The sequence below is a fragment of the Calonectris borealis genome, chromosome 3 (assembly GCF_964195595.1).
Source record: "Calonectris borealis chromosome 3, bCalBor7.hap1.2, whole genome shotgun sequence".
NCBI lineage: Eukaryota > Metazoa > Chordata > Aves > Procellariiformes > Procellariidae > Calonectris > Calonectris borealis.
This window is the reverse complement of record NC_134314.1, coordinates 101,044,373-101,062,202: the sequence shown is the minus strand read 5'-3', so window position 1 is coordinate 101,062,202 and position 17,830 is coordinate 101,044,373. Positions and strand designations below refer to the sequence as shown.

General features: G+C 38.9%; 1 protein-coding gene across 2 annotated transcripts in view; it reads left to right on the top strand.

The window, feature by feature from the left end:
• Positions 1-17,830, top strand: part of MTA3 (metastasis associated 1 family member 3) — a 148,326-nt gene that overhangs the window by 85,930 nt on the left and 44,566 nt on the right. For both annotated transcript variants that reach the window (XM_075146936.1, XM_075146937.1), the window contains exons 12-15: positions 2,103-2,227; positions 3,489-3,640; positions 4,128-4,350; positions 12,870-12,956. In XM_075146936.1, the coding sequence (XP_075003037.1) occupies positions 2,103-2,227; positions 3,489-3,640; positions 4,128-4,350; positions 12,870-12,956 (587 nt within the window). The remainder of the gene's footprint in view (positions 1-2,102; positions 2,228-3,488; positions 3,641-4,127; positions 4,351-12,869; positions 12,957-17,830) is intronic.

Sequence of the window (17,830 nt, the reverse complement as noted above, 5' to 3'; positions counted from 1 at the left end):
AGAGATGTTCTGGCTGTAAATTAAAGGTAGCACACAGCCCAAAATCTTTTATCTTTGAACAAGTCTTCTAATGAAATCTGTTTTCTTCTGAGGCGTTTTTAATCTGTTTTTTTAGATTTAAACTCGATGCTGTATCTGCTTTTGTTACATGTAGTTTACAGAAACAAGATATAATCTGTCTCTTTCATATTCATAATTTCCTCAAGATTATGAGAAGAGAAAGGATTACAGATGACATTCTTTTAAGCTTTCTGTGGGTATATTCAGTTTACATATATGTGAATTTCCCATTGTTAGGAGTGTTTGTATAACAGAAGACTAGAATACCAAATGAACGAAAATCCACTGCTGTCTTTTTGATGACTTGTATAAATTGCATACAATAGAGCTTCATTTCCATATTTCATACAGACTTTTCTCTTAACTGGGTTTAATGATACAAACAGCAGACTGTTAAATTCAGTTTTTTAATCTCATCTCTGAAGAAATGTTGTGAGTTTTAAAGCTCAAGTCTCTGATAAATGATGCCTTTTGAAAAAAGCTGAACACTCAAGTAGGAGTGTTTCCTAACCCTCTCAGGGAAGTGGCTGCTTTAGGAAAACTGTAAGATGCTCAGTCTTTATAATGCTTTTTCAATTTAATTTACTTGGTCCAAGTGGACAGTTCAGGACTTCTGCCAATATGTTTGCAGTAGGGACTAGTTGTATTGGATGACAAAACCTGTTTTGAAATGTAGGATTTTTGCCTTTATCTTTCTCACTGCCTGTCTTTTGCCTCCATGTCAAGACAAAATCCATGGTCAATGGTAAGAGGTGGTAGGACTTCTCAAGTCTTCGATAACTGTGCAGTCTGGGGCACTCTTGAGCAAATGGATTGCTAATGCTCTGTTTCAAGACTGATTTATTATATTTGAAATCTGAGTAGAATTCATACTCAAAGCTGAATACCTTTTTGAACTTGTTATTTCCTGTAAAAAACAAGGTTCTGTCCTCAATACCAGAGAGTCCCTTTCCATTCATGGCTTCTCTGGAAGGTAACTAAGCAACAGATCATAACGTGGGAGACTTGATCGTGTCTCAATTCCTTCTCTTGTACCTTGAGCCCAAGGTACTTGATAAAGAGTATTTGGAAATTGTAAAAGTGTCTCTCACTAGATATAGTGAAAAAGGAGAAGGCATGAGGCAGACTTGCTGGCATTTGGAGTAGAGACTTGATACAGCAAAGGTTTCTTCAATTAATCATTTTAACTAATCGTGAATATATTTTATGCTACCTAAAGTAACGAATAATAATTTTGGGAATCAATGTATCCAGCCTTGTATTGAGAGTATAGCTTGTCAAAGGGGTAATTAACACCCACAAAGTTGGAGCTTTGGAAATACTGTACTTAACCTAGTGGGAAGTATATTAATTCTCTCTGAATTAACTGACCCGTAAAGTCCTACTTCACTGAAGTACTAGTAAGTAAAATAATCACAACAATAATGTAATATAGAAAAAAAAAAAACCAACAGTTCTTCAGCCTTTTCAGAGAGAAGGTAGTTTAGAACAGAACCTAGACGGAACAGCCTGATACTATATGGGCGAGCTTTGCCAGGGTTATAAGACATTCACATCTACTGCAGTTGGTGGGAAGTTATGTACTACTTCTTGAGATAGGAGGCAGGAGACCCTCTTCTAGGGTGGACAGCTTTGTAGTATTATAGGCAGTGTTACTACTCTTACTTGTTATACTTTACCCCAGCCTCACCTTTAAAGCCTTATCTGTTGACTGGAACCCCCTTAAATTCTGTGCTGTGTCAGGCTTTTGTTAATGCTTGACCCTGACACTTGGTCTTTACTAGCTTGCCAAGTAGCTTAGACCATATGAGAGCATTTTACAAAGGTCTGTAAATTTGAGTATCAGTGCAGCTCTCTACATAGCAAGTCTCCTACAGTGCTGAAAATACTAGAGGAGTATAAAAATTAGTCTTTTTGTTTAGAGCAGATTTTACAGATGTTGTCACCACACATCAGAATTCCAGAATTAGATTGTTGGTTTTCATTTTGCCTAACCGGTTAGTAAAATAACTTTTTAATTTTTTTTTTTTTTTAATTTAAAGCAATAAACCAAATCCCAATCAAATATCCAGCAACAATGGGAAACCTGCTGCAGTCAATGGAGCAATGGGAGCCTCTTATCAGGCACCGGCCTCACTAATAGGTCGGGCTTGTGAAAGCTGCTATAGTAAGTAAATTTTTTTTTTTTTTAACAGTTCAGGCGTCTGGGCTAATCTTAATATGCACTTTTTTAAAAACAAATGTATGTACTTTTGTTTGCATGCTATAGAGGATAATTTTCAATAACTTCTGTGGCGAAATAACTTTTAAGTTAGAGCTGCCTTCAGTATATTGATTAAAGGTCAATATTCAAATCCACTTTATGATTTTTTTTTTTAACAATTCAGAAAGTACACAAAGATAAAGTAGTATTAATACGATGGCACTGATATGTTATTCCTTTACCTTCAGAATACTAGACTCAAATTTATTTTTGGTTCTCCTGTAAGGCTGCAGGGTTTTTGAGTTTTTTGGAGGTTTTGAGGAGGGGTTTCCCCTCTGTTGTTGCTGGGGGGCAGGGGAAAGGCGTAGGGCTTCTTCCCCCTAGTATTTTGTTTCTGATGGTCCTTGTTGGACTTCTTGAAATAGCAGCCTTCAACATAGTTTGTATCAGAGTAGATATAATAAAATGCAGAAGTGGAGAGAATTGAAAAGGCCTACCATATGAGAGTTCTTCACTTATCATTGCTATGGCTGCCTGTCTCTTAAAGCCTAATTAAGTTAAAACCGTATTTTGTATATAGAAAGTTCCAGTTATATACTTTGTTTTTCAAATCACATTTTTTAAAGAATAGTTTTCTTGTGAAAGATTACAAAAAGAAAAGAAAAAAGGTTAAATTAGTGTTTTCTGCTCACGAGTCTCAACGCGCAGAAGATAAAGGTACATATGCATATTCAAGGTCAATAGGAGCTGTGCTTGTCCTTTTCTTCCATGGGTCTTGATTTGTAAGTACTCACTTTGCATGACTTGAGGAATGAAAAACAGATCTTAAGTAATTCTAGTAAGTAACAAGCAATTTCATAAGCCTGTCTTGCAGGGTAAGATTAGAAATAGTGGAGGATTTTTAGGGCTTTTTTTTTTTTTTTGGTAGTCCCCTAGGAGAAAATCTCTTCTTGGCACTACAAAGTCCCTGGTTTGAAAGTAAATAGGGAAGCATTTTCGAAATTTCCATTTGGAGTTGACTTCTGGGGTGCTTTTGTAAAAAAATAAATGAACTGAAAATTCAAGTTCTTATTTTCTCCATGTCAAATGTATTAAATGTTTAGCTGTATAATGCTCTTATAATGCCATATACTACAGCCATATAAAGCCATCTATTACAGCATTTGGATTTATTATATTGAATGTAGCATGCACCAGTTTACTTGTGCTGTTTTCTCCTCCTTAGCTCCACAGTCTCACCAATGGTATTCTTGGGGTCCTCCTAATATGCAATGTAGATTGTGTGCATCTTGCTGGATTTATTGGAAGAAATATGGTGGCCTGAAAATGCCCACACAGACAGATGAAGATAAACTGTCTTCCAGCCAACCTACAGAGGTAGGATTGCGTAGATAAACTTTCCTAAAACGAGATGTGGTGCTTTTGCAAGTGCTGTGATTTGAATATTTAATAGAATGATTTTTTATGTATGTGTTCAACTTTGGTATTACAAAACTCAATTTATTAATCCTTTTCCTGTCTTAAGTAGAACTGAACAGTGTGGAGGTCCTGCCATGTCTTTATTTGACTAAGTCTTAGATGAACAAACATCCACTTCATGCATTTTTGATGGACAAATGTCATCTTGTCAATCAAATGGTGTGTTATCTATAAAATGTTAATATGACTCTACAATATCTCATCTAGAATGGCATTATATGTTCACTCACAATAGAGTTCTCTACTCTGTGTTTTACAGCTTCGGTTTTTTTGGATAGTGCTTATACATATTATTTGATTAGCCTTGTGAATTTATCCAAACTGTGGATTTCTGTAATGCTGTAATTCAGATGTATGTGTTATGATTTTTTGTTTGTTTTTGTAGGAATCCCATGTTAGAACGCACATGTCCCGGCAGGCCACACAGGGAACTCCAGTTCGTAACACTGGAAGTCCAAAGTCGGCAGTGAAAACACGTCAAGCTTTCTTTCTTCACACAACGTGTTGGACAAAACTGGCCCGTCAGGTCTGCAAAAATACCCTCCGGCTGCGGCAGGCAGCAAGACGTCCCTTTGTCCCTATTAACTGTGCTGCCATTAAGGCAGAATGTAAGATGTTTTTTTAATTCTTAGTTCTGTGTGCTGTGCTTCCCACCCATTTTTGTCTTTTAATTTTATTTTCTTTTTCAATAAACATTTCTTGTCTATACACTTTTGCTTTTCATTTTTTCATTTCTCCAGCATATCACCAACACATTGGATAAAAGTCTGGCTGCCTTGAACAGATTTCAGGCTGGGGAAACATTTCAAATAAATTAAAAAGGGGATAACTGTTACCTCATTCGCTTGCAAAAAATTGTCATTAAAAAAAAATCGGGGGCGGGGGGGGAAATCAATGCCGTGACATAAAAAACATGCTTCCTACTGGGCAGTATGAAATGCCTATATTTTATATTGTTTGTTTATTCTTTCGCTGAGCAGAAAGTATAGATCTGTATATGTTTTACTCTTTCTCAGTGGGGTTGGTCAAGACATAAGGAGCTGAGGATGCATAAGAATTTAAATCTGGCCTGTAATACAGCCCTTTGTTACTGTGGTGATCAGATGGTGGTGATAGCCATGTTTATTATTACATCATAGTTGCATCTTTTTTTTTTGTCTGTTCCAGTTTTAAATTTTAGTTTTAAATAAAATTCTATATTATGCTTGTTCTTTTTGTATAAATAAATATAAAGAACTGATAAATTCACTAGTAGTATGACAAAAGGTTATGAGTTGTTGTAGACAGCAACAATATGTCTATTTATGTGCATATGTGTGTAAGTTCTGCTGCAAAGTCACTGAATATTTCAGCAGGTTTTGTATCTGCGCCGAGCACGTTGTTTTACTGCTCACGCTGTTTGGTTATGTTTCCCGGTCTTCCAAAGATGCAGTTCTTGGAGCAGACACTCGGTATTCCAAGATGAGCCATGCTGGCTCATCATACTGTTAATTGTATTAGAATTGAAGAGACCTTTTTAGAATATTAGATGTTGGTTTTATAACGATGTTTACTAGATTAATGCTAATTGTTTTCCCAGCATATTTAACTGGGATGCCAATGATGTCAGCGTTGATTATAAGAAATTTACTCCATGGAGGCTTAAAATCTCGTTTTGAGTAATTATTTTCCCCTTATGAACTTTAACACCAGCCATTCCTCACATGCAAACTCTTCACCTACTTCTGCAGTCATCCAGAAATTGGTGAATATTTCTGTTCGTTGTCCTTGTCTTATTTATTTAGTTGTCCTGTTGGCCGTTTCCTTCTTTCAAAGCTATGCAAGTCAGGAGCAGCTTTCAGATTTAAGGAAACCATATGTCCACTGTGTGAATAAAATGGGTTGTACTTTATGGAAGAAATGTGCCTAAGGCTGGACTAGGATTATCTTTTTAATCCTTAATACAAAATAAGAGTTATTTTCGGAGAGAAAAGCGTTGTACCCTTTAATTTATGTAATTTGCACTGATTTCTGCTGACTCATGGAGGAAGATTAATTTTAGAAGTTCACTTGAACCGTGAATCTTTTTATCCATATCCCTATTTCTTCTCACTCACTGAGGTAACTCAATTTGAAAGAAGATGAAGCTTTTGTTTAAGGAAGAGAAAAAACAGAAGAAGAAAAAACTTTCATCCAGCTGTTCACCATTATACTAGAACAAGTGTTATATACACAGTTCAGCTTTAACACAAAGGAGTGAAAAGCTGAGCTTTTCAGCAGGAAGTAGTCATTGTTGTATCAGACTGGCAGTGCTGTGAGTGCTTCCTCTTTGTTCCTTTGAGTGAAAAAGTGCCACATCAGATTAACATCAAGAGCAGAAAGATTTTTTTTTTTCCCCCTGTAGTCTCTGTCTTTCGTTATTCTTCTTGCTTAAAGCAAAATTTGGACCTTGCAATTTTGTCTTTTTGAATGCTAATGCTTCCTGATTAGACCTGACATAGATTGAAAAAAGAGAGTCGCGGTTGTTAATGCTTTTTGAACACAACATTCAAATTATTTTATAATAGTGGAAACCAGATTATACCTCATTTAATTAATTTAACTCATGTTTCTCTGTGTGTACACCCACACACGCACATACTCTGTTTCTGGCAACATCTCTCTCTGTGGAATTGTACAATGCTCTTACCTGCATTGTCACTGTCATATTCTTACTCTAGTAAAGCCTAGTAAGTAAGTAAATAAAAAAATTGTTTTCTAGTTTTGTTCCTGTACCTATGTCTGGTGACCTGTGTTCAGTGCACTCTGTAGATTTTAACGTTATAACTAAATAGGCTCTCTCTTCCTGAGAATGCCTTGAATAATTTTCTAAGGATAGCTTGATGCAAGTAATTTTTAATTTTTTTAATTTTTAAATGAGATGTTTAATTAACAGTAATGATTTCATATGCTGAATACCACTGAGTAACTACAATATTGAGTGAATGTCTGTGTTGGTGTTACAAAAGTTACAGTTTTGCTCAGATAATAACCTGGCCGGAGTAGCAGGTCACCCATGATGCGATACGGCCTGAAATGGTTAGGACGTCCAAGAACTGACTTGGAATTTGTTTTCCATGTTGGTGTGCTGAAACTTGATTCTGACGACTGCTTAGATGCTTTGTCAGACTCGCCTCACTCTGTGTGTGTGCCAAACCTGTGCTTGAAAACGTAACTGCATTTCACAACTATATTGCAGTAGGCACCATACCAACACTCAGAAACCATAAAATCTAAAGACAGAAGGATGGTAGGGCACTTACCCCAGCAGCGTACAAGGTTTTATGTCTTCTTAGTCTTACGCAATTTGTTGAAGTGCCAGGTTGTAAATGAAGCGAATTCCCAGTTCTGAGAAAGAAAGTCTGAACAAGCCAGTTGGAGCTTGCTCTTAAAATAAATTGATTTTTGCATTCCACCTGAACTCATCTGCAGATACTTCTTCTGTCTTGGAGGAGCATGGAAGCCTCCAAGAATGCTAACCTCAGGCCCAACCATCTTTTAGGTGAAACCAGATTTCAGACAGAGCATTTTTTATTATTGTAATTCCACCCACATCATCTCCCTCACCCCATTACATCCACTGGCAGAAAACAAGGTCCTGTTCTATGTTCTTTATTCCATCAGTTAGTGCAGAGAATTAGATTTTTCTCATTATTGAACCATATAGCATGACCCCTGCTCAGATGCCAGCAGGAGGTAGTGGAGACGATGCATTTACATCCCAGTTCAATCTAGGGATGGTCACCAGGAGGTTGAGAAGGCATGGCATCTCCTGCTAGGAGCACAACCCATCATGGAAATCTCAAACTTTGTTCTGCCTGAGGATAATAGACTCACTGTAGTTGTTGACAATAAACTTGTCTGATGGATTTTCAGGAATAATTAGAATGGGTGAACTGTTTCAGTAGGAGGAAAGTCCCGTGCTCTAAATTAGGCAACATACCTTCTTTTTAGTTTGAATATATTGCACGTATTTTAGAAGTTAAGCAAAACTATCCTGTCTATGGAAGCTCTCTTAATTAGAGGAAACCAAAGTGGGCGTTCTTTTCCAGACAGTCACTGACAAGATTGGATCTGTTTCCAGCTTACAAGCATGTTGATACATGCATCTGTGAACCTTAGTACTTTAGCACAGGAAGATTTTTGAGGATTTTTTTTCCCCTGCTCGGATATAGTTTTATCAATATAACTCTATGTATTAACTATAGTAATTTAAATTTGGGTAACTACATTCCGTCTGTGCAGACATGATTGTCAAAATGTTTTCAGTCGATGGTAATATATTATCTGTATAATATATAGAGAGTTATCTGGAAATGGATATATTGTTCATGATCAAAACTTAACATACCTTTAAATCTGCAGATTTAATAACAAGTTTGGTACACAGTACTTGCTTGTTACGATCTGGTTTGATAGAACAAAGACAAGTGAAAATTAAGTAGAATGTGCAAAATGTTACTGATTTGTCATTGTGAGCATACAGCCTATGTCTTACTGGCATAAAACTACCCATTCGTCTGAGTAACATTTATGGGTATTGCTTCACAAGCAATGTTTCACATCCTTGATTTTGATAGTTATGGAAGATCTTTTGGCTGCATCTGGGGTGAAAATATTTTCTCTACTGTTATCTTTGAATACAATTTGTGCCAGATTTTAGTAGCCAGTAAAATAATTAAAAGAACACACTATTTTTTTCCCCAAAGTTTCTAAGAAGAATACAATTCAGGGAATACATAGAGCACAGTACATTCATTAGATAGTCTGATTCATTTGATAGAAATGTGATGGAATGTCAAAGAAAAATAACTCCCCAATGAGAGTCTTTCTAAGCTTGAGAGACCTACAAATCTAGTTTAAAAAAAAGAAATAATTAAAAAACCCTCTCAAGTCTAAAAGAACAAACCTCATTGCTATCATCAATGCTTCTCCATAGCATTCCTGATTTCGTTGACCTATGTAATACCCACAACAGTCGTGACTTTTCTAGGTTAAGAACTTGGTCTGTTTAAAACCTCATAAAGAATCCATTTCACACTGTGGTTCGTAATGTTGTTCCCTGGAGTTTTTCTAATTGTACTGTATCCTTTTTAGGGTTATGGTGCCTCAAATTACATGCACTTCAAGGTACAGATTTCCCATCATTTTAGAGAGAGTCACATGGTTTTTGTTTTCCTATCATCATAATTTCTAATATTCTGATTTTAATTTCTTTTTAAGTGACCACTCTTTAGTATTGTCTAGATAGTTTTAGAAAGCTGTTGACACTGACTCCATGAATTTTCTTCTGCACGGTGGTGGTGTAGAACCCATCGTTATATCTGTACGTTACAGTCATTTTACCCCTTAAGAATTAGTTTACATTTATTGCTTGATGCTGCTAATACCCTTTGCAATCAGTTTTAGCTTTGATTATGCTCAGTAATTTCTTATCAGGAAACTTTAACTCTCTAATCACCTCTTTTCCTGATCTTTTACATGTTGAACAGCACAGATCCTTAGAGGGTTACATAGCCAATTAATTTTAACCGGGTGCTAATACCTGGAAAAAACTTCTCTTTTATGCCGTAACAGCTGGGCAGCCACGGTCTTTGGTGACAGAGTTTGTTAAAAGCTAATTGAAATGCCAAGTTGGATGCCAGATCAGCTGCATGTGTACACGTCACGATTCCTTCAGAGGATCCTGGCAGACCTGACACTCGCAGTCACTGGCTTACAGGGCGTGAGGGCAGGAAGGGACCTCCGGAGGTCTCTAATCCCACCCCTGCACAAAGCTCAAGTGCTCAGGGCCTTTTGTCCAGATGAGATTTGTGTATCTCCAAGGATGGAGGCTCCATGGCTTCTCTGGGTACCTGTTCCAGTGTTTGATCAAGCTCACGGTAAATAATCTTTTCCTTGCATCTAATGAGAATTTCCCGTCTCCCAGCTTGTGTCTGTTGCCACAGACAGCAATAGCATGTTGTGCTCTCCCTCTGTACCTCCGAGAAGGGTCTGGCTTGGTCTTCTCTGTGCTCTGCCACTAGGTAGTTACAGGTGGCAATCAGGTCTCCCCTTGGCCTTCTCATCTCAAGGCTGAGGAGACCCACTTCCCTCAGACTCTCCGTGTACACCCCATACTCCAACCCCAAACCAGACTCTTCAATAGCTGTACTTTCTCCAGTATGTCCGTATCTCATTTATGGTGGGGATCCCAAAACTCGATGCAGCGTCTGGAGGCGGTTTCACAAGGTCCGAGGGGAAGGGCTACCTCCCTCGCCCCGCGGGCTGGCCTCGGGCTAGTAAGGCCCAGTATGCGGTCGTCCCTCTTCTTGCAAGGACACACCGCTGAGTAATGTGAACACATTAAACGTGTTTTCCCTTTACAAGGTCTTTGTTGGCTCCCTTGATGTTTCCATATTTAACTGTATGCCTCTATTAATAGTTCAACCCTTTTGCCACTCTGCAGACCTACTTACTGAAGAACGTTATCACATTTGCCGTGTTTTTGTTCCCTTGAACCAAGACCAGTCTAAGCATTAGTTAAACACCAGCAGTATACGTGCTCAGCAGTTTCTGTTTGGATGAATTCCACCTGGTCCTGGGTAACTTGTTTTTATTCATTAACCAGTTTGTTTTGAAATGTTTCCTATGGACGCTTCGATGTGACACAGTTCTCTCACTTTCCTCATAAAAGGGTTTTGGAAGTGAGCTTGTTTAAGTTCCTCTGCAGTGAACGTGGCTGCAAAGACTTCATTCAGCTTTTCTGCCGTGACCTTATCTTTCTTCTATATTTTCCTTACACCTCGATCATCTCCTATTGCTACAGGCACTAGCACACTTTCTGCTTTTGATAGCTTTGAAAAAATATGCTAACAAGTGTAATACTCCTTTTTTTTTTTTAAATACATTTTTATTTCTCATAGCTTCTACTATTTCACTGATCTTACTAAGATTTTTAGTGTTCTTCTGGAAGCCCATATTTGATTTTAGGACTTTTTTTAAATTTTGTTTTTGACAACTTCCTACCTAAATTTATTCTATGGTTTTACACTTGAGAATGATGCACAATCTAACTTCGTGTTTTTCTGTATGTAGTGCATAAAGATCATAAACTTTATTATATATATTTCATGGGAGTACCATATTGTGGATTAAAGTTTGCTGCTGTTAAACACATTTAACTGTTTTAATATATTGGTGTGCTTTGGAATACCCACCTGGTATCTTTGGTGAACATGCTTTGCCTCAAGCATGGAAATGGTGCTCTCTTTGCAGTTTGTATTCTCAGACCGCATATTAATATCTCACCATGATTCAATGCCCTTTTTTACAGTGAAGACACGTAGATGGAAAATTTTCTTGCTAATTACTTCTTAGGCGATGCTTTGCTGTTCCCAAAGTAACTGTAAAATACTGACTGTATAGTCTGTGCTTATTTTACCAAGGGAGACAGTGGAGACACATCGTTCTACTCTGTCACTTAAAATATTTCAAGTGTTGTGGAATATTAGAAATATTCCAGGCACTAGGCTCAGTGCACTTTTTTCACTGGGAACAGTATATTTTGTTATTAAGGTAAAATAATAAAGTACTTTGTGTACTCGGCATTAGGGCTTTGGAACCTTTGGGCTTCCCAGATACCATTTAGGCTTAGCACGTAAGAATTTCAAGTAGTTTCCGTAATATATTGAACTAAGTTGTGCCTTGTCTGCTGCATTGAGAACATCTGTGAACATACTGAACTACTTATTTCAGTCATTGCTGTGGTTTCATGACCTACAAGTTTTTTGCACGTAGCTAGATAGAATACATAAAGAGACTGTAAATTTGGGTTTTTTCTCAAATGTAAACTGTTCTATGTACAATTTGTGTGCCTCTTTGTGTACCTATGTACTCCATATCTTGTGCTGGAATGAAACAAATGGGAACATTTTGGTAGAACAGAAGGTGGAGACAAAGTAGAATTACAGTTATTATAAACTATATATCTAGCTCTTGTAAAGCTTGTTAGAAAATGCAGATCTACATGTGAAACCTGTACAAAAAAGGTGTACACATATGTATGTATATGTGGGAGGTAATTCCATGTGAGGGAATTCTAGATCTACACAATCAACACATGAACGCAATTTTGTACAAAACAGAATACCTGTGTTCTAGGGATACTGGAAGCCCTATATGGGGATTACTTATGTGCTTTTGGAAGACAGATGACCCAATCATTCTGAGTAGTTTAAAAAAAAGATAGCATAGTTCCAGTAGTCTTGAAACTATTTACTGAAACCTAGCGTCTTGTGAATTTTTGCCTTAGGTTGATGGACTCCGCTGTCTAAGAGTGAACCTCTTCATAGTAACACTTCTATGTTTGCGGCATTTAGAGAGATTCTCTGCTTCTGTATTCGCAGAGCCTTTTAAGTTGTGAGTTCACAGTTTTAGCATCAAATTAAGGTAGTTACTGAACTGCTTATTTTCATTTACTTTGCAGGACGTTCCAATCTTTGAGACCTTTGAGCTCTGTCATACTTGGTTACAATTGACCACTTTGTTCAAAAGTTTACAGTAAAGGGTTTTTTGGGGATTGGGTTTTAAGCTTCGTCTTGCCATGATGGCCCCTGTGTTCTGTTTTACTTATTAAGAATGATATGAATCACGATACCATCTGAGTAATACATGACCAAAATCAGTAGTCCCAACTTTAAATCCTTCTTACCTCTGTATTACCCTGTTTAGGGCCAGACAAGCTTGTAGAAATCAATGAAGAATTCCATATAAATTCTTTTTCATAGCCAGAGCTGCTTTTATTTTAGTACTGATGTTTTCATCTGTGTTTCATTTGCCTAGCTGACTGTCTCCAGAAAGACTTTGTAGACAAAAAATGCTATCGGATTTGTGTTAGAACTTCTATTAACTTTAAAAAAAAAAATCATAACATCACTTGCATGAATGAGGACATGGCCTGCCTTTAAATATCTGTCATTGTTAACATTGATGAAAACAAGAAGAATATGTGCTAAAAAGAAAAAAGAAATTTGTGGTAAAAATGTAAGTCAGAAACTGGTTGGTGCATCCTAATTATATTTGTAATGGTAGAATATTTAAACTGAGTTTTATTCTTTAACATTCTCAGATGCAGATCGACATTGTGAAGTTGCTGGAAATCCTCTGAAGATCAAAAGCACCAGAAAGCCACTGTCATGTATCATTGGGTATTTAGGTGGGTATCTGCCTCCAGAGGAAAAAATGAATCAAATGAACATTCAGTATTTACTGGTACTTAAAAATCCCGTATGCATAGAATGAGAGATTTATGCTTGTAGTAAAAAGAAAACTATAAAGTTAAGAAACTAATAAAAATTCTGATCTGCTATCCGTTGCAAAACTGGATGATTGAACTTACTGGATGATTGAACTTGCAGGATGTAAGCAGGAGGCCTTCCAGTACTGGTTTAAAATGGCAGAGTGAAACCTGATGTAATTCAGAATGTGAAAAATATGCAGGTAGTCTAAATAAATAAGCACTCGAAGGGAAGATGAGATACTCGGTATGCCCAGTGCTACTCTACTGTGTCCCTCGAATATCCCCTTTTAATACTCCCACGAACTTGAAAGGAGCAGACTTCAGCCACAATGAGACACTGATCTCTTAATATGATGACATAATTCTAAAAGGTGCAATGAAATCTGATCATAGCCAGGAGGTAAAGGGACTCCCATAAGGTAACAGGGAGAGGAGAAATTCTAGTAATTGTGATTCCTTATTTAAAAAATGAAAGTAATCCTTTTTGCGAGGAACCACCACACACTATTAAATATTTACATAATTGTATGAGAGATGGGATACCCCAGAGGCCTTATATGAATCCTCAAATGAATATAGAAATCAATCCATTGATCAGAGCAGCAGTGAATAATTCTACAGTGTGTTAATCCCATTCTACAGAAGTAAAGGTGAGGGTAGAACTCAGTCTAAATGTTTTTCTCAAAACTTCAATCAACAGGAGGTTTTTTGTACTAGAACAAAGTAAAGAATAGTAAGTCTCTTGACTTACTGAAATAGAAATCAGCTATTAATGTAGTTATAACTGTTCTTTCAGAACATCGAATTTAACAAAATCCAAACTTCAGAAAACTGGGTAATGAAGAATTAATGCCCACTCTCACTGAATTTTGATACCTTCTGCCCTGAGTTTAAGAAAAAAGCCAGTGATAATTTCCTACAGGCATCCCCGCTGTGTGCGTTACGTATGTTGTTGTCTGAGTGAATGAGGAAAGGACTCCTTTAATTGACTTGGTGGAGCTGTGGTTGTGGGTGGGGGAATCCGGCAGGAGATGGATGGTTCACCCGGCTGACCCCGTTTGGGTAGTCAAAAGAAGAAACGTCAGCGTGTGTAGTATTAGAAGATACTGCGTGTTTTCAGTGCCGCATGATGTAGTCGGTGAGGGGTTGTCTTGGTACCTCTGGGAGCATAGGTCTGTGGGATTAATGAGAGTAAATGGATGAACAGCGTCAGACAGCATTATGTGTACCTAGGCGAAGGTTTTGTAGAAGATTAACAGTGCTAAAATATACCAGAGCCTGCTTAGCATTTGACTGTATGGGACGTGAAGGTATCTCACTACCGTGGAAGGTAAATAATACGTATTGCAGGGATATGAAGTGTAGCCAGTGTAGTTATAGACATACATCTGAATCAGCTGTATAAGGATGGCTAGAAAATGGCTTTTTGTTTGGCATTTATCTTGGTGGGGTTTTTTTTTAGTTTAGTTTGTGATGGGTTTTTGTTTGTTTGGGATGTTCGTTTGCATGTTCCAGTGAATAAGTAATGCTTGCATTATTTTTCTCATAAAATTTAGCATTAACTATCATGTCATAGCTTATACAGGAGGTATTTATTTTCTTTTTTAAATTCCTTCCATGCCATTCCCACAGACATTTATTGGAATACAGTTAACTGTGTCTCTCAGGGCACTGCTGTTTTCAGCCCTACTGGTAAGGCAGAGAGGACTTCAGTGCCCTGCACGTCCCGGGGCGTCGCTTCCCTTTATCCCTGTTCTGCTTCTTGGCTGCCGGTTCCTCGGGTGAGGTAGGTTGAGCATTAAAAGTAGGTCCTGTCCTCTAGAGAGCTGGGGCTAGTCCCCTGTAATCTCTTCAGTCATCACTGTGCTTACTAAACAAACCCCCTAAGGGGAAACCCTGGCTAATTAAATGTCCTATATTACCTCCTAGTTACGAGGAAACCAGGCTAACTTTTCCAGCTGGGATGCATGTTGAGGAGATGAGATGAGAGAGAGGTGCAGCTGCTTAAGCACCTCTGGAATCCAGGATGCTTATTTAAGCGACTCAGTAGGAGACTTCAACTTTTCTTTGTTTGCTTTGGAATTTTTTTTTTTTTTTTAACCCTAGTGACATTAGTGGAAATAGAAGGTTTTAGAGTTGTTATTGTTAATTACTTGTTTGAGGCTGCAACCTGGACTTATAATAAAGGTTCCTAATAGGTTGTTCAAGTATTGTTTCTTATTTTTATTTCAGAAATGATCATATAATCTGAATCTGGCCAACTGGTTATTTGTTGTATGGCTAAAGGGATCGCTTGGATTATTTGGATGTTATAGTTAGTTCTCTGAGTTAGCAGAAGGTGCAGGTGACTAGGAGACTTCCAGTGAAGCACTAGGCAATAGAACTAGGATAATAGCAGCAGGAATTAAAAGATCCCTAATTACTATTATTCCATAATACAATAATATGATGGTATAACATAATTCAGGCAAAAACCCTGAAATGCCTCACTACCTCTCTCAGGGGTGATGAAGCAGCTAGTTAGAAAGTGCTGATCTACAGCATGCAAATACTTGAAGCAAGTCTGTATGTAGAGGGTGAGTGAGTGTACGGTGTAAAGACCCCACAAGAAGGACTTGGTCCATTGGGAAGTGGTCCTGGCTGTTTAAAAGTTCCTTTCTAGAACTTAAAATGAGAGCTTGGTCTTGCTACCTTCCTCTACTGCAGAAAGAGAAAGGACAGCCTTTGTAGTAAACTAACGGATTAGTGACCTCTAGACTTGAAGAAAAGTCCTTCTTCAACTGTTTGCTCATCCTGAAAATATAAAATTATATCTTCTATACACTGTAGACAGAAGCGGTTTACAAGTTCTCGTATGTTGATCCAGCTGCTGGGATTATTGTGGATGCTGCTGGAGCTCTTTGGCAAATAATATTTTAGCGGTGTTAGCCCTGAAAATTTATCATTTCCCTCAGAAAACTGGAAAAGATTGCCAAATGAGCATTTTAGAATCCAAACTCCAATCATCTTCAGCAAATAGTGCAAACCTTTCTATTTCAGTCGAAAGTTTTGCTTTAGCCATCAGTAGTGTTCATAAAATTAAGCACGAGACTGTTCCCATTTTAGTAAAAACACAAAACAGACGCTTGTTCTCTACAGAATGAAAAATGGGCCATGCCATGAAATCTGCTGGGAGTGTGGTGTTCCTAAACTTTTTAATATGAAAAGCAGATGAGTACTGCAGTGAGTGGCAGTAAGAAGCTCTCGTCTACGTAAGTGGTGAAAAGATCGGTGACATGACACTGTCCTTCACACACCCCCCGCCCAATCTACAGGACTGCCCTGAAGCAATTACCTGTGCCTTAGGTCCGTGCTATTCTAACACCCTACTCTACTCTTTCTAATCTGACCCTCTTGAAGCATCTTGGATGAGGGTGTTTCACGCTTTAAGGGTATGGTTGCACGTTCTGACCAAACCAGTGGTTAACAGTTACGCAAAGTCTTTTCAAATGTGAGAATTGTTGGCGTTGTCTCCTCCTGGCATGCTGTTCCCAGCACAGCCTGGCCAAGTCACCGTGGCCGCCCTACTCCTTTCCACCTATTTGGATACTGACCAAACTGGCTGTCCCGCCTTTCTATTTCTGCCTCTTAAAGGTTATCGCGACTGTTACGGCAGCGCACCCCCAGCCTCCCCTGCAGCCACGGCCGGTTGCCAGCCGGGGTGGGTGGGCTGGGTACCCCCAGGCTGCGTGTGAAGGCTCCCCGTGGGAACGAGAGCGCGAGGCCGGGCAGGCGAGCGCTCGGATATCAGATTTCCTTGGCATTTGTGAAAGAGGAAAAATCTGCTATCGCAGTGGACTTTGACTTTGTGCAATGGTTTCTGTTTCTCCTGCATGATAGCTGTGAATAGCAGAGGCTGCAGGGCCTCCTCCTTGGATACCTGGCCTCACTTTAGATTTTGCATATTCCCAGCTTCTACGCTTTATTTTATTAAAAAAAGCAGAAGGGAGCACTTTCACTTAAGGGGGTGCCAAATGAATTTTTTTCACCCTTTCTTACTCCCCTTGGACGGTTGACTCTCCTGATCCGCCTCCCAGCCCCTCTGCCCTCACGTTCTCAGCCCAGAGGTCTCTTCTGCTCCATGGGGAAATGGGGTGGCCGGCCGTAATGGGGCTGCGAGTGCCTCGCAGCCTGCGCGGTGCCGGCAGCCGGTGCCCTGTGGCTGTGTCAGAGGGATGGGGACCTGCCCTCGGGCGCTCTGACTTCCCTCGCAAATTTGGGTCTGTCCGAGGACGTACACAGTGGTGGCTTTTTGAACCCAAATGTGTGATGGGAATAAGTTAATTGGTTCAGCAAACTCCTGGTGAAGGACAAGCAGGCTCTACTGAGGCCTCCTTTTGCCACTTGTATCTGGCAGATAACGGAGAAATTTCCATACAGCTGTATCAGCTTTTGGCCAACACAGCAGCTGCCACCCTGAAGTGTGCTGGCCAGATGCGCTTCACTGCCCCTTACCCACCTGTCTTCCTCCTTCTCCAAAATAATCCTACTCTGTGAACCATGTTAGATACTCTGGGATGTTTGAAACTCCCCAATAACGACTCTGTATGGGAGGCCGGCAGTACCTGGGGAACCCGTGCAGTCTTAAGGATTTTTGTGTTCCTGCTGCAGTTTTGGGATAGTTTTAGCTTCAGAGCCCTGCTAGCTGGCTCCCTGACTTCTTGCACCCGGTGACGTGTGTTTGGGAAGATCCCTTGAAACTTGTTATTGTGGCAGAAAATATTGAATAGCTTGAGGTATTGAGGGGATTT